Genomic DNA, 20,117 nt, shown 5'->3' with positions numbered 1-20,117 from the left:
TCTGAGCTAGTAATCAGCACGTTTAAAATTGTTTGCAATTACAAAATGAGACTCCCCGTACACACACTGGTTAAATACACTTAAAGAAATCTAAATGTTTTAACATGATATATTTACATTCTGGTTTACAGAAAAACTGTCGAAATAGTTGGTATTGGTTCATTTTAGTTTTGTGAGGGGGTTAGTGAAATCATTAAGCAAAACGGTGACAAAAACAAAACCTGCGGGACGAAGGGAGGAGAAAAAGCAGCTTTATTGAAAATCGTTGTCGATTTTCTGGACAGTTTTGGTCACATTTAATACAAAAGTGAGCTGTAACGATCCCGCGGGTGCAGTGGTCTCTGTAGCACCCGCACTTGAGCTCGTCTTTCGGGGGCAAAACGCTTATAGAGAGTTGTCGACAGGAGTGTTTTTTTTTAGAAAAGCGAGAGTTTTGCAAGCTGACGCTCCCATCGGTCTGCAGCGAGAGCAGATCCGGCTCTTCCAGGAGCGGAACCGGGACCGGCCGGGCGAGCGACTCCATCTGTGTAAAATAGGGGGGAGATATTCCACGTATCAAACTTTACATTCGATTTTGACCGTTTTTTTGTGACTTTTCACAGTTACGTTCCCAGCATTTCAAGTACAAAGCCTGTTCTGGCGTGTTGAACTCTATCTTCGGCGTTGAGATTGTGCGATGATGGCGTACGGTTTTTGAGGGACACCCTGCGGCGCTGTGGCCGAATGGCGCGTCCCGGCAGTGTGTTTGAGCAGAGAGCCGGAGTCCAGTCCGCTGCAGCCGGAGAGGTAAACATGCCGGTCAATATACCGATTAAAACACCAGAATTATTATTTTTGTGACATAGTAATTCGGCGCAATCCGTGCAGAGGCGGAGCCGCTGAGTTGTATCATTCTTAATTTAATACCTGACGCAGTATTCTCCTTGCACACCTTGACCCCATCGGTCGGAGGCAAATGAAATTGCATCGTTTCTGCTGAAATTAAACTAACAGTAGATGCACTTAAAGTACAACGGTACGGCGGTTGTTTTAGACTTTCAATGACGAATAATACGAAATATTCTACCTTTGGTGTTATTATTAATTTTTATGTTTTTAATTTTATGAGCTGCTACAAAGTAGATACTGACTATGCAGTGATTGTGGTGTAGGACGTCCATTGCTACTGACAGAGCAGTCTGAGAGTCTCCAGGCTGGACTGGACTGACTGGACTGGGAGCTGGATTAGTGATTCACTGGGATTAAGGTCAGACTGGTGTCTGGTTGTCTTGTCTGAGGTGTTGACCAGCTCTGTACAGACGGATTGGCTCTTCCTATCTGTCTCCTGGATGCACAGCGATGAGCGCAGGAGACCTGAACCCGGCTGCCACACCAGTCCCTCCCCCGGACACTCAGGGAGACGGGCGCTGGATGTCACTGGTCAGTCTGGGGGGCCGTGTGTCTGAGTGACCTCTCCATGAGAGACCCTCTTGTTGGCTCTTTCTAACTTTCCTTCTCTCTTCTCTCTCTGCTCTGCCTCTCTCTCTCACTCTCACACTCCCCCTCTCTCTCACACACTGTCCCCCTTCTCTCTCACTCTTCCTCTCCCTCCCCTCAGTGCAGAGTGATAATAATAATAATAATAATAATAATAATTGCTTACACTTATATAGCGCTTTTCTGGACACTCCACTCAAAGCGCTTTGCAGGTAATGGGGATCCCCTCCACCACCACCAGTGTGTGGCCCCTCCTGATGCTGTGGATTAGTGATGGATGAGTGCTGCAGCAGGCCCAGTGAACGTGTACAGACAGTGTACACTCTTCCTCTCTCACACTCTTCCTCTCCCTCCCCTCAGTGCAGAGGGATGGATGAGTGCTGCAGCAGGCACAGTGAACGTGTACAGTGTACACTGTCTCTCTCTCCCTGCAGCACAATCACTTTGTCTCCAGCAGCAAGGACAAGGAGCCCGATGTGCTGTTTGTGGGTGACTCCCTGGTTCAGCTGCTGGAGCAGTTTGATGTGAGTATTGATCCGGCGACTGGGTGATCGATTGGACCCGTGAGTTCTTCCTCTGCGCCTTTTGAGCGCTGGGATAGCAGGCTGTGTGTGTGATGGGCAGCTATTGATCAGCTGATTGCAGTGTCGTTCCTGACAATGGAGACAGCTTGGCGGTGGGTTATTGATTTCTGGTCGCTGCTATTGATGACCTGAGTGTTGGCCTTTGGTCAGGTGTGGCACGAGCTCTTCTCTCCACTCCACGCGCTGAATTTCGGGATCGGGGGCGATGCCACGCAGCACGTCCTGTGGAGGCTGGGCAACGGCGAGCTGGACCACATCAACCCCAAGGTACTGACCAGGGGGGCAGTTAATGTGCACCTGCCCCCAGAGCCCTGACAGACACCCCCACACACACAGCCCAAGAGCCCAGAGAGACACCCCCACCCCCACACACACAGCCCCAGAGCCCTGAGAGACACCCCCACCCCCACACACACAGCCCCAGAGCCCCGAGAGACACCCCCACACACACAGCCCCAGAGCCCTGAGAGACACCCCCAACCCCACACACACAGCCCCAGAGCCCCGAGAGACACCCCCACACACACAGCCCAAGAGCCCCGAGAGACACCCCCACACACACAGCCCAAGAGCCCAGAGAGACACCCCCACACACACAGCCCCAGAGCCCCGAGAGACACCCCCACCCCCACACACACAGCCCAAGAGCCCAGAGTGACACCCCCACACACACAGCCCCAGAGCCCTGAGAGACACCCCCACCCCCACACACACAGCCCCAGAGCCCTGAGACACAGCCACCCCCACACACACACAAGGCAGTGAGAGACAGGGGCAGGCCCATCTGGACCCAGCCTCCTGACCCCTGGTCGCCCCCCTCTGTCTCAGGTGGTGGTGCTGTGGGTGGGCACGAACAATCACGGACACACCCCGGAGCAGATCGCTGGCGGGATCGCGGCCATCGTCCAGCTCGTCCGCAGCAAGCTGCCCCACACCCACGTCCTCATACTGGTGAGCACACGCTGGCTGGACTGGGCTGGGCTGGACTGTGGAGGACTGGGCCAGGCTGAACTATACTGTACTGAGCTGTACTGTACTGGGCTGGATTATACAGTACTGAGCTGGACTAGGCTGGACTGTACTGTACTGGGCTAGGTTGGACTGTACTGAGCTGGACTAGGCTGGACTGTGGTGGACTGGGCTGGGCTAGCTTATCTGTACTAGACTGTACTAGGTTGGACTGGACTGGGCTGTGCTGGACTAGAATGTACTGTACTGAACTGGACTGGACTATACTATACTGTACTGAGGTGGACTAGGCTGGACTGAGCTGGGCTATACTGTACTAGGCTGGGGTGGACTGTACTGTACTGAGCTGGACTGTGGTGGACTGTGGTGGACTGTGGTGGACTGCGGGAAACGGGAGCAGTGGTGTCTGTATTAACGCCCCGCTCTCTCCCAGGGTCTGTTGCCCCGGGGGAAGAGCCCCAACCCCCTGCGTGAGCGCAGCGCGCGGGTGAACGAGCTGCTGCAGCAGGCCGCGCCCTCGCTGCCCGGCGCCTCCTTCCTCAGCGTGGACCCCGGCTTCGTCCACTCCGACGGCACCATCTCCCACATGGACCTGTACGACTACCTGCACCTCACGCCCGCCGCCTACCGCGCCGTGTGCCAGCCTCTGCACCGCGCCGTCACCAGCCTGCTGCCTGGCACCCCGGCATGCCCACCGGCTCTCTGACTGTCTGACACGCCCACCGGCTCTCTGACTCTGACACGCCCACCGGCTCTCTGACTCTCGGACACGCCCACCGGCTCTCTGACACGCCCACCGGCTCTCTGACTCTCTGACACGCCCACCGGCTCTCGGACACGCCCACCGGCTCTCTGACTCTCGGACACGCCCACCGGCTCTCTGACTCTCGGACACGCCCACCGGCTCTCTGACACGCCCACCGGCTCTCTGACTCTCGGACACGCCCACCGGCTCTCTGACTCTCTGACACGTCCACCGGCTCTCTGACACGCCCACCGGCTCTCTGACACGCCCACCGGCTCTCTGACACGCCCACCGGCTCTCTGACTCTCTGACACGCCCACCGGCTCTCTGACACGCCCACCGGCTCTCTGACACGCCCACCGGCTCTCTGACTCTCTGACACGCCCACCGGCTCTCTGACACGCCCACCGGCTCTCTGACTCTCGGACACGCCCACCGGCTCTCTGACTCTCTGACACGCCCACCAACTCTCTGACTCTCTGACACGCCCACCAACTCTTTGACTCTGACACGCCCACCAACTCTCTGACTCTGACACGCCCACCGGCTCTCTGACACGCCCACCGGCTCTCTGACTCTCTGACACGCCCACCGACTCTCTGACACGCCCACCGACTCTCTGACACGCCCACCGACTCTCTGACACGCCCACCGACTCTCTGACTCTCTGACACGCCCGCTGGCTCTCTGACTCTCTGACACGCCCACTGACTCTCTGACACGCCCACCAGCTCTCTGACTCTCGGACACGCCCACCGACTCTCTGACTCTCTGACACGCCCACCGACTCTCTGACTCTCTGACACGCCCACTGACTCTCTGACACGCCCACCAGCTCTCTGACTCTCGGACACGCCCGCCGACTCTCTGACTCTCTGACACACCCACTGGCTATCGGACGCGCCCGCCGACTCTCTGACTCTCTGACACACCCACTGGCTCTCTGACACGCCCACCGGCTCTCTGACTCTCTGACACGCCCACTGGCTCTCTGACTCTCTGACACGCCCACCGGCTCTCTGACACGCCCACTCGCTCTCTGACTCTCTGACACGCCCACCAACTCTCTGACACGCCCACTGGCTCTCTGACTCTCTGACACGCCCACCGACTCTCTGACACGCCCACCGGCTCTCTGACTCTCTGACACGCCCTCTGACTCTCTGACTCTGACTCTGACACGCCCACCGACTACGACATGCCCACACCTAACCTGTGACTTGTCCTGACACGCCCACTGACACGCTGACACACCCACTGAAGGCGTGTCCAACACCTCTCTGATTTACTGACAGGCCCCGCCCCTCTGACAGCCCCTGACATGCCCATCAATTCCCTGCCACACCCACAGGAGTGGGGTTGTGCTCTGTTGGGGTCAGGGCGGGGTACAGCCAAATGGGGTCCCCCAAAATGCTGACAGGCCGGTGCCGGGATCTGGAGGTGTGAGTGGGCCTGGCGCAGGCCTGGCGGAGTTCTGGAGAGACGACCTTGCTCGGAGCACCCGCTCTCCGGACAGAGCCTTCCCACTGGACCACAGCTGTTCCTGGCACTCCGACGTTCCCGGATCTCGGATGAACCCGGAGTCTCCGAACTGTCTGCCTCTCCAGCGCCTCGCAGCCAGGTGAAAATAGAAGCTCTCTTCCCGACCGGACTGCTAAGGAGGCCCGCCGGGTCGCCCTTACTGGGCCCAGAACTGGACTCCGCAGGCGGGGCCGGCGTCCCACGGTCAGGGCAGGGGCAGCCGGCTCCGGTGTCCCGCTCGGGATAGAAGTTTGATCCCCGGAGCTGCGCCTGCCTGCCCTGACCAGCAGGGGCCGCCACTCGCAAGCGGCTCCACACAGACTCACACAGACACCGCAGGGAGACGTTCGGCTTTGAAAACTGCTTTATTGAAGAGAGCTGTTCTTGGCGAACGTCTGACAGCTGAGAGAAACACCCCCCCTCTCCCCCCCCCCCACACCACAGCCCAGTCCAGCACCCTCCATTTCACAGCAGGAGAACAGAGAAAACCCCCCCCCCACGTGAGTGCAGAGCTTCAAACTTGGGGCGCAGTACACGGTCCCCCCAGGGGGACCCCTCAGCCGCTGGTTTTCACTGGGCTCTTAAACACCAGAGTCAAAGGGCAGGTTCAGAGCAGAGCAGGAGCACGGAGCTCAGGACACGGCTGTTACCGTGTCTCATGGGGGGTTCAGTCAAATAACCGAGAGCCCAGGAGCTGGGGGGGTCCCCAGATCAGAATTGGGAACCCCAGGTCTAGGAGTCATGTGGCCCGTCATTAAATCCTTAACTGACGGAGGTGATCATTATCTGCTTTCTTTATATTCAGGTCTTAACTCTTTCATTTCATTATGGACTTCGAATCGGCCACTTAGGACTTTTACAGCTGTTAACAAGATCTAAATAGGATGACGAACGGTGCAATTAAACACTCAATTAAGACAATGAAGCGATTCTGAGCTCAGCGGGTGACGGCCGGGGGGCAGGTGGGCGTGGTGTGCTGGGGGGGGACTATTAATGGGACTCAGACGCAGTCCAGGATCTTGTTGTCCGTGGTGATGACCCACAGGTGACCCAGGTCAAAGGACACGTGCTTGCCCTTCCCACACATCTCCAGGCGGGTCCAGTCCGTCCCAGCAGGATTGGAGAGAGAGATCCCATCTCTGAGAGAGAGAGAGAGAGAGAGAGAGAGAGAGAGAGAGAGAGAGAGAGAGAGAGAGAGAGAGAGAGAGAGAGAGAGAGAGAGAGAGAGAGAGAGAGAGAGAGAGAGAGAGAGAGAGAGAGAGAGAGAGAGGGGTTAATACAGACACACTGACTGGACACTCCAGTACATTAACACTGCACTGAGAGAGAGAGGGGTTAATACAGACACACTGACTGGACACTCCAGTACATTAACACTGCACTGAGAGAGAGAGGGGTTCATACAGACACACTGACTGGACACTCCAGTACATTAACACTGCACTGAGAGAGAGAGGGGTTAATACAGACACACTGACTGGACACTCCAGTACATTAACACTGCACTGAGAGAGAGGGGGGTTAATACAGACACACTGACTGGACACTCCAGTACATGAACACTGCACTGAGAGAGAGGGGTTAATACAGACACACTGACTGGACACTCCAGTACATGAACACTGCACTGAGAGAGAGGGGTTAATACAGACACACTGACTGGACACTCCAGTACATCAACACTGCACTGAGAGAGAGGAGAATTGTGGGGGATGGTGATGTGTTTTGGGGTACCTGGTGTAGACGTCTCCGGCTGAGTTCACCCCGTACACGCTGCCGTCTGTGCCCACCTCCACCATCGACAGCGCCCCCGGGATGAGCTGCCAGCTCTGAGAGCCCATGCAGGCCTTGGGCGTCACCCCCTTCATCAGCCAGATCTGGTCGGCCGCGTTGACCCCCCAGCACCCGTTGGGGCCGCAGCTGTAGTACTTGAGGGCCCCGGGGAGCAGCTGCCAGGGGGCAGGGGACCCCGCACCCTTGAACCCCACAGTGGGCTCCTGGCCCAGGCAGTAGATGTTGTCGTTCATGTTGACACCGGCCACAAACTGGTCACCCCCTGCGTCGATCTGCTTCAGCAGGCCTGCGGGGCGGGGTGATGGGAGCAGTCAGGGTGATAGGAGCAGCAAGACCGATAACAGCAGTCAGGGTGATAGGAGCAGCAAGACCGATGGGAGCAGTCAGGGTGATAGGAGCAGCAAGACCGATAGCAGCAGTCAGGGTGATAGGAGCAGCAAGACCGATGGGAGCAGTCAGGGTGATAGGAGCAGCAAGACCGATAGCAGCAGTCAGGGTGATAGGAGCAGGCAGGGTGATAGGAGCAGCAAGACCATTAGCAGCAGGCAGAGTGATAGGAGCAGGCAGGGTGATAGGAGCAGCAAGACCGATAGCAGCTGTCAGGGTGATAGGAGCAGGCAGGGTGATAGCAGCAGTCAGGGTGATAGGAGTAATGTGAGTGATAGGATCAGTAGCGAGAGATGGGAGCAGCAAGGTTGATGGGAGTAGCTGGGGTAGGAGAAGTGGCAGTAACAGTAGTGACAGCAGCAGTAGTGTAGTAGTGACAGTAGTAGTGACAGCAGTGCCAGAGATAGCAGGAGCTCTAGAGACAGAAGGTGCTGTAGACGTAGTCAGTACTCAGGTTGGGAACTACAGGGGAAGCCATGTTGCTGCTGTCAGTGTGTTGGTGGACCTGTAGGTGGCGCTCTTTTCACTGGGCCAGAACTGTCAAACCAATAGCCCAAACAGTGGCCAGGTGGGGGCGCTGTCATAAGATGAGGTCAGTGCTGATGCTGAGTGTGCTCTCTCACCTGACACCAGTGCCCAGTTGGCTCCCACAAGCTTGTAGATGTTGTTGTTGGTGTTGACGCCCCAGACCCCCGAGGGCCCCACAGTGACGTGCTTCAGGGCGCCGGGCAGCTGCGTCCAGCTGTCACCATACAGGGTGTAGATCTGGTCGTTCTGGTTCACCCCGAACACCTGTCCCACACTGGCATCGATTTGCTTCAGGCTGCCTGCCACCAAACGGCACTGCAGGGCTGCACGGCAACACAGGGGAACAAAACAAATATGCACATTCAACTCAAACATCCAACCTGATGCGTCACAGGGTCAAAAACAACAAACACGACTCCTGTTGTCTCTGATGCTTCTGCTACTCCTCCCACTGAAAATACTGAAATTCAAGCTGCTACTAGTACTGGTAGGGGTTCTGTTACTACTGATACTGTTACTGCTGCTGCTGCTCTTACTACAGCTACTGATACTGCTGATACTACTACAGCTCCTGATACTGCTGATACTCTTACTACAGGTACTGATACTGCTGATACTACTACAGCTACTGATACTGCTGCTGCTCTTACTACAGGTATTGAAACTGCTGCTGCTGCTCTTACTACAGCTACTGATACTGCTGATACTCTTACTACAGGTATTGAAACTGCTGCTGATACTCTTACTACAGGTACTGATACTGCTGATACTCTTACTACAGCTACTGATACTGCTGCTGCTCTTACTACAGCTACAGGGTGAGGGAGCTGTGTAGAGTGAGCGTGCAGCCAGCGAGTGTTTGTCAGCAGATGAGAGGAAGCGAGAGATAAGACTCTGACCTCTTCCTGAGCTCCCGGTAACTAATTAATGTCTTTAAATCAGGATCGAGAAAAACAGGGAAACCCGATCCCCTGAGCAGAGCCGGGCCCTGAGCAGGCAGGCCCGGTAACACGAGAGCTTCCTTCATGAGGAGCACACCCTCTGAGCCCGCTGGCCCGTCTCCTGGCAGAACACGCTGTAAGGCACAGCCGTGTGTCGCTCGCTCGGGCCAGAGGGGGGTAGGGCTGTGCAGACGGGCTTTCCTGAAGTGCAGTTCCTGAAGATCCCTTTCTCTCTGAAACAAAGGCTTCACAGCGCTGTCAGTCAGACTGCAGACGCCTCAGCCTGATCCTCTCCAGGTCCTAATGTGTGGTGTCAGCTGCAGGCTTCTGCAGAGGAGCAGCACCAGGTGCAGGAGAATTCAGAAGTGTCTCCTTTGCATTGAGTGCTGTGCACTGGGAGTCTGACTGATAGCCCTGTCGCACCTGGAGCGGATCAGACTGCTGTGCACTGGGAGTCTGACTGACAGCCCTGTCACACCTGGAGCGGATCAGACTGCAGTGCACTGGGAGTCTGACTGACAGCACTGTAAAACCTGGAGTGGATCAGACTGTTTTCACTGGGAGTCTGACTGACAGCCCTGTCACACCTGGAGCGGATCAGACTGCTGTGCACTGGGAGTCTGACTGACAGCCCTGTAACACCTGGAGCGGATCAGACTGCTGTGCACTGTGTAGCGGCGAGGCTTAATAATAAGAAAGAATTAAGTGTTCTGGGCTTTCCCAAATGAGGCCCCATTTCTCTGTTCATCTCTGTGGTGCAGCCACAGAGAAACTATTCATGCAGGCTGATTTAAGGTTTCCTCTGATAAGGAACAAGCTCCCAAAGGGGGATGCACTTAGCTAAGCCTGGCTATCATGATCAATGGTCATCCATTGGCGCCTATCTGTCTAGGGAGTGCCAGATGGACATCTGGACTGCATTCCTAAGTGTCAGGAGTAAGTGACTCATATCTCACCTTGATCAACCAATCAGGGACTGGTAGGGCCGAGTAACCCACGTGGGACTCTGATGCCCATGGAACTTTCAGCCAATCAACGAGCTGAAGTTCCTCCAGGTAAAAACAGGCAACACAGAGAGCCTGTGAGATTCAGTAAGATTCAGTAAGATTCAGGAGAATTTTGTGGACTTTTCTAAAGGGAATTCAAAAGAGAATTCCAGGTCAGGACGGCCCAGGAGCAGAAGGCTCCCAAGGGCAGGACATTCTCGCAGCGCGCCTCCTGACCATCCTGAGACTCAGCCCGGACAACCACGGAACGGCCAGTGTGTCCGAGTGCCAGAACTTTCCTTTGTTCTAAGAATCTAGAGCGGAGGTTGCCAGAGAGTAACCAGAGGATCCACCCGAGGTTAGCACCAGCAGCAGGCCTCGTGAACAGGTCGGAACTGTGGAGAGCTGAATCACTATTCAGAATTAACTCTTCATCAGGAACGAACCGGTCCTCTTCCTGACTTGCTGGGACCCACAGTCATCTTTTCTCCTGTGCGCAAACTTTGCTAGTTAAAGCCAACACTAACTAGCCGGTCAGTGAGCATCTGCAGCGCACCGTCGCAAGCCGCACAGCACAGCCTGGCACACAGCCAGAGAGCGCGGATTGGACAGCAACAGCCTGCAACTGTTTCTTTGAGCCCGCAGGAGATCTGAATCCCCAGAGATTGGATGAGTATTCAACTTCAATGCATTACAGCTCGAGAATTCAATTGTTATCCGAACCAGTTGATATCAATTTAATTCCTAAGAGTTATGTACTTGTTTTGAGTATCTAATGTAGAAGTTATAACCAAGTTCATTTATGAAACGGTCTTAATGAATGATATACTGAACGTATGTCCTCTTGATATGTGTAACACTTTGTAACTGATTGAATATATCTTTTGTATTCTGATAACCCTCTCGATAAGATCTGTTAGGTTTATATGCATATTCTATGTATTAATAAATGTATCCTCGTGTATTAGTACCTGTGTGTGTGCGTTGTTTGAGTTATATCGCATGGTTGGATTCTAAAGCCATCAAAATAATCAATTTTGTGATTTACTGCTACAATTAATAATTGTTCCAGTAAATGCCCAAACCCTACATAACTGGTGCCTTCAGAGAGCTACATTACATTTAATTTGGCTATGGCAACATTACATATTTGGCGTCCCTGAGCCGGCTATGATTACAACTGGGATTCTGTCTGACAGCCCTGTCACATCTGGAGCAGATCAGACTGCTGTGCACTGGGAGTCTGACTGACACACTGTCACACCTGGAGCGGATAAGACTGCTGTGCACTGGGAGTCTGACTGACAGCAGTGTAACACCTGGAGCGGATCAGACTGCTCTCACTGGGAGTCTGACTGACAGCACTGTCACACCTGGAGCGGATCAGACTGCTCTCACTGGGAGTCAGACTGACAGCACTGTCACACCTGGAGCGGATCAGACTGCTGTCACTGGGAGTCTGACTGACAACCCTGTCACACCTGGAGCGGATCAGACTGCTGTACACTGGGAGTCTGACTGACAGCACTGTCACACCTGGAGCGGATCAGACTGCTCTCACTGGGAGTCAGACTGACAGCCCTGTCACACCTGGAGCGGATCAGACTGCTGTGCACTGGGAGTCTGACTGACAGCACTGTTACACCTGGAGCGGATCAGACTGCTGTGCACTGGGAGTCTGACTGACAACCCTGTCACACCTGGAGCGGATCAGACTGCTGTGCACTGGGAGTCTGACTGACAGCACTGTCACACCTGGAGCGGATCAGACTGCTGTACACTGGGAGTCTGACTGACAGCCCTGTCACACCTGGAGCGGATCAGACTGCTGTGCACTGGGAGTCTGACTGACAGCCCTGTCACACCTGGAGCGGATCAGACTGCTGTGCACTGGGAGTCTGACTGACAGCCCTGTCACACCTGGAGCGGATCAGACTGCTGTGCACTGGGAGTCTGACTGACAGCACAATAAAACACTAGGCAAGCTGAGGTCATCTTACCTAGACTGGCGTCCAGCAGGCACTGCACCAACACGACGATCAGCACAGCTCTCATGTCTGTGGCTCTGGAGTCTGGAGTCTGGAGTCTACGGTCCCGGGCGCGAGGTGCCTATTTAAGCCCCAGCGTCTGTGGGCTCCCTCCCTGGTCAAACAGGTGTGTTGATCAAGCAGGCAGGACGTGTTTGCGCACAGAGCTCCCAGACTGTGGTCAGACGCTGCTGTTTCCAGGGAAAGGGCGAGGCACTGCCTCACTGCCAGGACATCCGTCTGTCCCGCGGGGCAGCTGTGTACCAGTCCGAAGATGGGGCTCGTTAGCGAGGAGAGGGCCGGGTCCAAGACGAGGCTCATTAGTTGGGTGTGCACCAGTCTGGAGGCTCATTAGAGGGGTGAGCACCAGTCTGGGGCTGGTTCGGGACAGTGTGGGTTCAAGACAGTGTGCGGTTCAGGACAGTGTGGGGCTGGTTCAGGACAGTGTGGGTTCAGGACACTGTGGGCTGCTAAAAGACAGTGTGGGTTTGGGACAGTGTGGGTTCAGGACAGTTTGGGTTCAGGACAGTGTGGGCTGCTACAGGACAGTGTGGGTTCAGGACAGTGTGGGGCTGGTTCAGGACAGTGTGGGTTCAGGACAGTGTGGGCTGCTACAGGACAGTGTGGGTTCGGGACAGTGTGGGTTCAGGACAGTGTGGGCTGCTACAGGACAGTGTGGGTTCGGGACAGTGTGGATTCAAGACAGTGGGGGCTGCTACAGGACAGTGTGGGTTCAGGACAGTGTGGGTTCAAGACAGTGTGGGCTGCTACAGGACAGTGTGGGTTCAGGACAGTGTGGGTTCGGGACAGTGTGGGCTGCTACAGGACAGTGTGGGTTCAGGACAGTGTGGGTTCAGGACAGTGTGGGCTGCTACAGGACAGTGTGGGTTCAGGACAGTGTGGGTTCGGGACAGTGTGGGCTGCTACAGGACAGTGTGGGTTCGGGACAGTGTGGGTTCGGGACAGTGTGGGCTGCTACAGGACAGTGTGGGTTCAGGACAGTGTGGGTTCAGGACAGTGTGGGCTGCTACAGGACAGTGTGGGTTCAGGACAGTGTGGGCTGCTACAGGACAGTGTGGGTTCGGGACAGCGTGGGTTCGGGACTGTGTGGGCTGCTACAGGACAGTGTGGGTTCAGTGTGAGACAGGATGCGTGAGAAGGCAGGTGTTTGGTTTCTGCCAGCGCCGCTGTTAGGCAGGAGGTCCGATCGGGTCGCTGCCTGAGTGTTCGCACCTGCAGCCCGCATGAGCCCCACTCAATAGGCAATCAGCTCGCATTCCTGCCAGGGCCTCCTGTCGGGACAGGCCCACGGCACAGCGTGTGCAGGGAGGGGGCAGGCCCATCGCCCCCAGCTCCGTCTCCCACACTGCTCTCAGCACAGCGACAGCGGCACTGCGGCACTGCGGATCGGACCCCACCGGACCGAGCTCAGCATGAGGGTCACAGCACTGCTCCTCCTCCTCCTCACAGCCCTGGCCTTCTTCACTGAGCCGGGCCAAGGTACCGAGCTTTTCACTTCTGGTTCTGTGTTGAGAGAGATCTGGGCTCCAGCTCTTTATTTATTCCAGTTTATTACCAGTTATCCATGAAGAAGAGGAACTCACTTTCCTACAGCTTGATAAAACGCACACAGAACCAGTCACCATCATTTAATGTACTACTGCTGTACTACTACTAGTGTTACTACTGCTGCCATTGCAGCTACTGTTACTGCTACGGCTACTACTGCTGCTAATACTGCTACTGTTAGGGAACAAGTAACAGGTTTATTCCCTGCTGAGAAAAAGAAGAATGAAAACACAACGTTTCGGCCATGGAGCCCTCTTCAGGTGACACCTTCTTCTTTTTTTCAGCAGGGAATAAACCTGTAACTTGTTCCCTAAAGTGATCTTATCTTATCTTAACTGCTCCTCTCTGCTCCTCTCTCCTCCTCTCTGCTCCTCTCTCCTCCTCCCGCCAGGCTCTGTCCGGAGATCCCCGCGGACTCGGAGCCGGGTCCGGGCAGCGGCGCGCGGACAGGGCTGCCAGTGCACAGGTGAGCTCCTGGCCCGGATCCCCCTGCGGTCCCACCGCCGCCGGACCCAGCCCCTCCGCGGGGGCGGGGGTCCCGGCGCTCTGGGCTGACACTGCTGCTCTGCTCTCTCTGCGCAGGGACGGCCCTGGGGGGCATCCCCACGCCTCTGTGCATCTGCCCAGCCCTGGAGAGAGCCAGCCGGAAGGACAGGCTCGGTGAGACCAGGGAGGGGCATGTGTGTGTCACTGTGATGGGGTGTGTGTGTGTGTGCGTGTGTGTGTGTGTGTGTCAGTCACTGTGATGGGTTGTGTGTGTATGCCACTGTGATGGGGTGTGTGTGTGTGTCACTGTGATGGGTTGTGTGTGTGTGTGTGTGTGTGTGTGTGTGTGTCACTGTGATGGGTTGTGTGTGTATGCCACTGTGATGGGTTGTGTGTGTGTGTGTCACTGTGATGGGGTGTATGTGTGTGTGCGTGTGTGTGTGTGTCACTGTGATGGGTTGTGTGTGTATGCCACTGTGATGGGGTGTGTGTGTGTGTGTCACTGTGATGAGTTGTGTGTGTGTGTGTGTGTGTGTGTGTGTGTCTGCTCCTCTGCGGTTGTGAAGATAGCGCCAGCGCTGTGCTGTCTGCACTATCACCTGTACCCCTCTCTCTCACACTCACCTGCTCCTCTCTCTCTGTCCCCCAGCTCGGATGTGTGTGAAGAAGAGGGGGAAGATGAGGAAGAGGTGCAAGAAACTCAGTCTGAATGGACCCGCACAAACAGTGGAGCACCCAAAGTACAGCACCCCCATATAATCAACGCCAACCACCTGCTGCCTGTCTCTGTCTCCCGTCCTGCTATGTGTGCTTATGACTGAGGGATTCTCTGTGATCTCCTCTCTCTTACTATGTCTCCTGTCCTACAGTGTGTGATTATGACTGAGGTATTCTCTGTGATCTCCTCTCTCTCTCACTGTGTCTCCTGTCCTACAGTGTATGATTATGACTGGGGGATTCTCTGTGTTCTCCTTTCTCTCACTATGTCTCCTGTCCTACAGTGTGTGATTATGACTGGGGGATTCTCTGTGTTCTCCTCTCTTTCACTGTGTCTCCTGTCCTACAGTGTGTGTTTATGACCGAGGGATTCTCTGTGATCTCCTCTCTCTCACTGTGTCTCCTGTCCTACAGTGTGTGTCTGTCTGTGATGGGAGAGAAATTGCTGGTCAATGAGGTTCAGACAGCAGTGAGACCCACCTCGCCCGCTGACCTGTATGCGATATACTGTATAACCACATTAACAGCGCTGCTCGCTTCTGGCCTCTGACTAACTCCCTTACTGAAAGCAGTGGTGAATAAAGATGAAATCCAAGCATGCTGGGAGTGCGAGTGTGTTACTGGAGACGCTTGTCCAGTCGAGTCAGGGACGGCAGAGTCTTAAAAGGAAGCCGGAGGACACAGGGTCTGGCCTTCGCCAGCGAGTTTATTTCAGTGCCACGACAGCAAGGGCTCCAGTCAGAAACCCTTCACTGCCCTCTGTCCGTCGCACAGCTACAGTCCTACAGCTAGTTTCCACCGGCTAGGGTCTGTGGGCGGAGGGCGGCCCGCCTGCGCTCTGCCCCGGTGGATCGGGCCGGGGCACAGGTCTGACCCCCGGGGCGGTCACGCGGGTCCGGTGGGGTCCGGTGTGTCTTGCCGTCCACGGCGGCCGTCTCCCTCTCTCGGAGCCTGGGCAGAGAGAGGTCAAAGTTCAGAGCTCGGCGTGTAGCAGGCCCGGGAGGGAGGGAATGTCTTGGCTGGGAACTTGGGAGCACGAGACAGAAGGGCTACAGAAACTCCTCCTGCTCCTTGGGCCCTCGTCCGCCCCCGTTTCCAGCCTGTTCCAGACCCCCGCCGCCCGTGGTGTAAAGGTGGGGGCTGTGCTTGATTCTTCCCGATGTTGCTACGGGGCCATGTGTAAACCGATGGAGGTAGTTGGACTCGGGGCCGAGGGGGGCTCACTAGGGCCCTCTACAGGCAGACCTCTTTCACTGTAAGAAAGCTGTGGAAATTTCCAGACCCGAGCAGGAGGTACAGAAGACATGTGTCCCTGCGGTGAGCTGGGCCTCTGTGCTCTGTCTCTCGTATCGCCTTCCCGACAGGCTCCAACACAGCCAGCTCTGCCATCATTACTCATCCTAACAGATCGGGCCCTGCAGAGCCAGGATAATTACAAGTTCAGGTTTCCAGGCACGGAGAAGTCTGGCACACGAGAGCCTGGGTTTGGGACTGTGGCTCAGGTTTCTCTTTGGAATGAACATGGTTTACTGTACCTTGCTGGCCACATTCCAGCCCGAAGACACAGAGGCGAGGTTGGCTAAGGGAGACTATGAGAGGGCATCAGTGCCAGGTGCCCAGTTCCAGGACAGGGGGCGGACTGAACTGTGTCTTTGTGAGCCCAGATTCACAGTGACCTTTAACCCCTGACTGAAGACTAGGGACCCTGAAGGACTGTGAACAGAGTTACTGTCTGATGGACCAGGTGGACAGGGATCTGTACCCTGGCACAAGGCCAGCGCTCTGTGGGGCTGAGACGTCAGCACACCCTGGACAGTCCTGAGAAGAGACAGGACAGCTGCTGATTACCGTACCTCCGTTGCTCTACAGCACCCCCATCAGGATCAGAGCGGAGATGCCCAGCAGTGCTGTGACCGTGAAGCCCACTGTCCCAGCCAGCGCCGGGGAGCCCGAGGGGGGACCTGCAGGATCGAGGGGTTACAGGGAGTTAAACTGACCCTGTCTCTCCTGTCACTCCTGTCACTCCTGTCTCTCCTGTCCCTCTGAGCACCAGGTCAGACACTCCTCTCTTTCCTGTCTCGCCTGTCACTCTGAGTGCTGGATCAGACACTGCTGTCTCACTCCTGTGCAGCTCTTTAGAGCATGTTGCTCATGGTAAAACCTGTAGCTCTTAGGTGTGTTAAATTACCAGCAAATCTCAGGTATGCCTAGTTACCTGTCCAGCTCTCTCTCAGGTGTGACTGATTCCCTGTCCAGCTCTCTCTCAGGTGTGACTGATTCCCTGTCCAGCTCTCTCTCAGGTGTGACTGATTCCCTGTCCAGCTCTCTCTCAGGTGTGACTGATTCCCTGTCCAGCTCTCTCTCAGGTGTGACTGATTCCCTGTCCAGCCTCTCTCAGGTGTGACTGATTACCTGTGACAGTGAGGCGCCTCTCTGCAGAGCTGGTCCTGTTGGTCACTGTGTTCCGCGCTGTGCAGGTGTACAGGCCCGTGTTGCTGGGTGACACCTGTCCGATCTGGAGCGCCGACCCCTCGCCCGCCCGCGTCCCGTTGACAGACCAGTAGTACAGGCTGGGAGGCTGGGAGGCAGCAGAGCAGCTCAGCGTGACGGTCCGGCCCGTCTGGACCTCCTGCGGTCCCGCAATCACTGGCGTCTCAGGCCCGTCTGCAAGTCGCACAGCAGAGCTGTGAAATGTGTACGCGCTGACACCACCCTGCACAATCACTGCAGCAGACAGCTCAGAACGTCCCTGAACTTCTACTCTTAGTTTAGACAGGCAGCAATCTGAGCAGAAACCAGATGATGATAACAGACAAGAGGTGAGTGTACAGCAGCGCCCCCCGGTGGAGCCGGCAGGAAGTGAGTACTCACAGTTCACCAGCAGCTGGTACCCTGGGCTGGTCCGGTTGCTGACGGGGTTAGACGCCGCGCACTGGTAGAGGCCGTCGTCGGACAGCAGGGCGGCGCTGAAGGACAGCGTGCTGTTGTCCTGGGAGAAGCTCGTCCTGTCGCTGGGGGGCAGAGGCTGGCCGTCCTTCAGCCAGGATCTGGACACCACGGGACCCGTGACCTCACAGGACAGGCTGAAGGCTTGGTCTTGTATGGGCAGCTGTCCAGCAGGCCTGACCGCGACCACGGTGATGGGTTCTGGGTACATGAGAGAGGCGCTCATCAAAACGGTCCTGTCCAGATAATGTCTCACCCAGCGCTGGGGTGTTGGGGTCTGGGACTGTCTCTCTCAGGGCTGGGGTGTTGGGGTCTGGGACTGTGTCTCTCTCGGCGCTGGGGTGTTGGGGTCTGGGACTGTGTCTCTCTCAGTGCTGGGGTGTTGGGGTGTTGGGATCTGGGACTATGTCTCTCTCAGGGCTGGGGTGTTGGGGTGTTGGGATCTGGGACTGTGTCTCTCTCAGGGCTGGGGTGTTGGGGTGTTGGGGTCTGGGGCTGTGTCTCTCTCGGCACTGGGGTGTTGGGGTCTGGGACTGTGTCTCTCTAAGGGCTGGGGTGTTGGGGTGTTGGGGTCTGGGACTGTGTCTCTCTCAGGGCTGGGGTGTTGGGGTCTGGGACTGTGTCTCTCTCAGGGCTGGGGTGTTGGGGTGTTGGGGTCTGTGATGGTGTCAGCAGTGCTCTCTCACTCACCGATCAGGGTGATATGGGCTGTCTCAGCAGCGTAGCGCTGGGTGACATTGTTGTAGGCCCAGCAGGTGTAGTTTCCTGTCTGGTTCTGTTGAGCTTTTACCAGCCTGAGTTCCTGGCCCAGCCTGTTCAGCAGTGATCCCTCAAAGGCCCACTGGAACCACGCACTGGGGTTGGACTGCGCCGAGCAGGACAGAACCAGGTCTGATCCAGTACTGTAGACCCGCTGCTTAGGACTCACAGCAAGTGATACGTTATCTGGACCATCTAGAAACAGACCATCAAAAGTCAGTGATGCCTTATCTACGTTAGCTATAAACAGAGTATTGCCAGTGCATTATCTGGTCCATTGTCTGGATGATCTAGAACTGTCCGCACTGATCACACTGCACTGGCAGACGGACTGTGTCGGGCCTGTTGGGTTTGGGCTGGAAGTGGACCTGGAAGACTCACACAGGACGTTGAGATAGACGGGCTGGCTGGTGGCGTTGCTGAATGAGTTGGACACAAAGCAGTACAGGGGCCCCCGATCGGACCTCAGCACGCTGGATATGGTCAGGGTCCGATTGCCCTCACTCAGCTGGAAGCGCTGGCCAGCTGTGACCTCAGAGGAGCCATTGAGCCATCGGTACGAGGGGGCCGAACCCGAGGCACTGCAGCTCAGCCTCACAGTGTCATTGAACTCCACTGGGTCAGTGATGTTGGCCTGGACAGTCACGTTGGACACTGGCGCTGCAGTCAGAGAGAGAGACAGGGGGACGGGGCACATCAGAGTGTTATATACAGCTGTCCACTGGTCAGATCTGAGGGTCTTAGTCCAGAGAGGACCCCACACCAGGTTTCACCCCGACAGGCAGGAGCAGTGTGCACCTCTCCAGGGAGACCAGCGTGCTCAGGCCTGGAGGGCGATCGGGTGATGTCATCCGCTGTAGCGTGAGGAGTCCTCCTCCGCCTTCGGCAAATATTGACAACCCCCCGTTCAGTGTTTTTACTTCCAGCAGGAGTCAACACGAGACCCCCCCCTCCCGGACCCTGCACGACTGAGGGATTCTGGGACTGTGTCTCTCTCGGCGCTGGGGTGTTGGGGTCTGAGACTGTGTCTCTCTCGGCGCTGGGGTGTTGGGGTCTGAGACTGTGTCTCTCTCAGGGCTGGGGTGTTGGGGTGTTGGGGTCTGGGACTGTGTCTCTCTCAGGGCTGGGGTGTTGGGGTCTGGGACTGTGTCTCTCTCAGGGCTGGGGTGTTGGGGTGTTGGGGTGTTGGGATCTGGGACTGTGTCTCTCTCAGGGCTGGGGTGTTGGGGTGTTGGGATCTGGGACTGTGTCTCTCTCAGGGCTGGGGTGTTGGGGTCTGGGACTGTGTCTCTCTCGGTGCTGGGGTGTTGGGGTCTGAGACTGTGTCTCTCTCAGGGCTGGGGTGTTGGGGTGTTGGGGTCTGGGACTGTGTCTCTCTCAGGGCTGGGGTGTTGGGGTCTGGGACTGTGTCTCTCTCAGGGCTGGGGTGTTGGGGTGTTGGGATCTGGGACTGTGTCTCTCTCAGGGCTGGGGTGTTGGGGTGTTGGGATCTGGGACTGTGTCTCTCTCAGGGCTGGGGTGTTGGGGTGTTGGGATCTGGGACTGTGTCTCTCTCAGGGCTGGGGTGTTGGGGTGTTGGGGTCTGGGACTGTGTCTCTTTCAGGGCTGGGGTGTTGGGGTGTTGGGATCTGGGACTGTGTCTCTCTCAGGGCTGGGGTGTTGGGGTGTTGGGGTCTGGGACT

At 56.3% G+C, this 20,117-nt stretch overlaps 4 protein-coding genes across 14 annotated transcripts in view; 2 read left to right on the top strand and 2 right to left on the bottom strand.

The window, feature by feature from the left end:
- Positions 1-7: 7 nt before the first annotated feature.
- Positions 8-6,216, top strand: pafah1b3 (platelet-activating factor acetylhydrolase, isoform Ib, gamma subunit). The gene is made up of 6 exons (XM_088620546.1): positions 8-786; positions 1,278-1,419; positions 1,911-2,000; positions 2,211-2,327; positions 2,889-3,011; positions 3,463-6,216. The coding sequence occupies exons 2-6, from the start codon at positions 1,339-1,341 to the stop codon at positions 3,733-3,735; spliced, it is 684 nt and encodes a 227-aa protein (XP_088476672.1). The 5' UTR covers positions 8-786; positions 1,278-1,338; the 3' UTR covers positions 3,736-6,216.
- LOC148640292 (fish-egg lectin-like) lies at positions 5,642-12,076 on the bottom strand. Its single transcript, XM_088620543.1, has 4 exons — positions 11,932-12,076; positions 8,100-8,327; positions 7,030-7,375; positions 5,642-6,434 (listed from the first exon to the last, which is right to left on the bottom strand). Exons 1-4 carry the CDS (start codon positions 11,984-11,986, stop codon positions 6,296-6,298), a joined length of 768 nt encoding a protein of 255 aa, XP_088476669.1. The 5' UTR covers positions 11,987-12,076; the 3' UTR covers positions 5,642-6,295.
- On the top strand, positions 7,375-15,328 carry LOC148640291 (uncharacterized). 11 transcript variants are annotated; one of them, XR_015930540.1, is made up of 8 exons: positions 7,375-7,723; positions 7,761-8,659; positions 8,693-8,722; positions 8,756-8,920; positions 13,335-13,458; positions 13,919-13,993; positions 14,110-14,187; positions 14,663-15,328. XR_015930540.1 is itself a non-coding variant. In XM_088620529.1 (4 exons), exons 1-4 carry the CDS (start codon positions 13,392-13,394, stop codon positions 14,770-14,772), a joined length of 330 nt encoding a protein of 109 aa, XP_088476655.1. In that variant the 5' UTR covers positions 12,746-13,391; the 3' UTR covers positions 14,773-15,328. The 11 variants fall into 11 exon arrangements, 1 of the variants encoding a protein (XP_088476655.1); XR_015930542.1 differs by lacking the exon at positions 8,693-8,722 and having other exon boundaries at positions 7,761-8,602; XR_015930541.1 differs by lacking the exon at positions 8,693-8,722.
- Positions 15,329-15,418: 90 nt separating this feature from the next.
- Positions 15,419-20,117, bottom strand: part of LOC148640286 (hemicentin-1-like) — a 93,763-nt gene continuing 89,064 nt past the window's right edge. The window contains exons 22-27 of the mRNA XM_088621612.1: positions 18,817-19,095; positions 18,367-18,630; positions 17,602-17,877; positions 17,143-17,394; positions 16,584-16,691; positions 15,419-15,681 (exon numbers count right to left, since the gene is read on the bottom strand). Of these exons, the coding sequence (XP_088477738.1) occupies positions 16,594-16,691; positions 17,143-17,394; positions 17,602-17,877; positions 18,367-18,630; positions 18,817-19,095 (1,169 nt within the window). The 3' untranslated portion in view covers positions 15,419-15,681; positions 16,584-16,593. The remainder of the gene's footprint in view (positions 15,682-16,583; positions 16,692-17,142; positions 17,395-17,601; positions 17,878-18,366; positions 18,631-18,816; positions 19,096-20,117) is intronic.

Source organism: Lepisosteus platostomus, chromosome 26, assembly GCF_059453375.1.
Source record: "Lepisosteus platostomus isolate fLepPlt1 chromosome 26, fLepPlt1.hap1, whole genome shotgun sequence".
Classification (NCBI taxonomy): Eukaryota; Metazoa; Chordata; class Actinopteri; order Semionotiformes; family Lepisosteidae; genus Lepisosteus; species Lepisosteus platostomus.
This window is presented reverse-complemented; position numbering and strand designations above follow the sequence as displayed.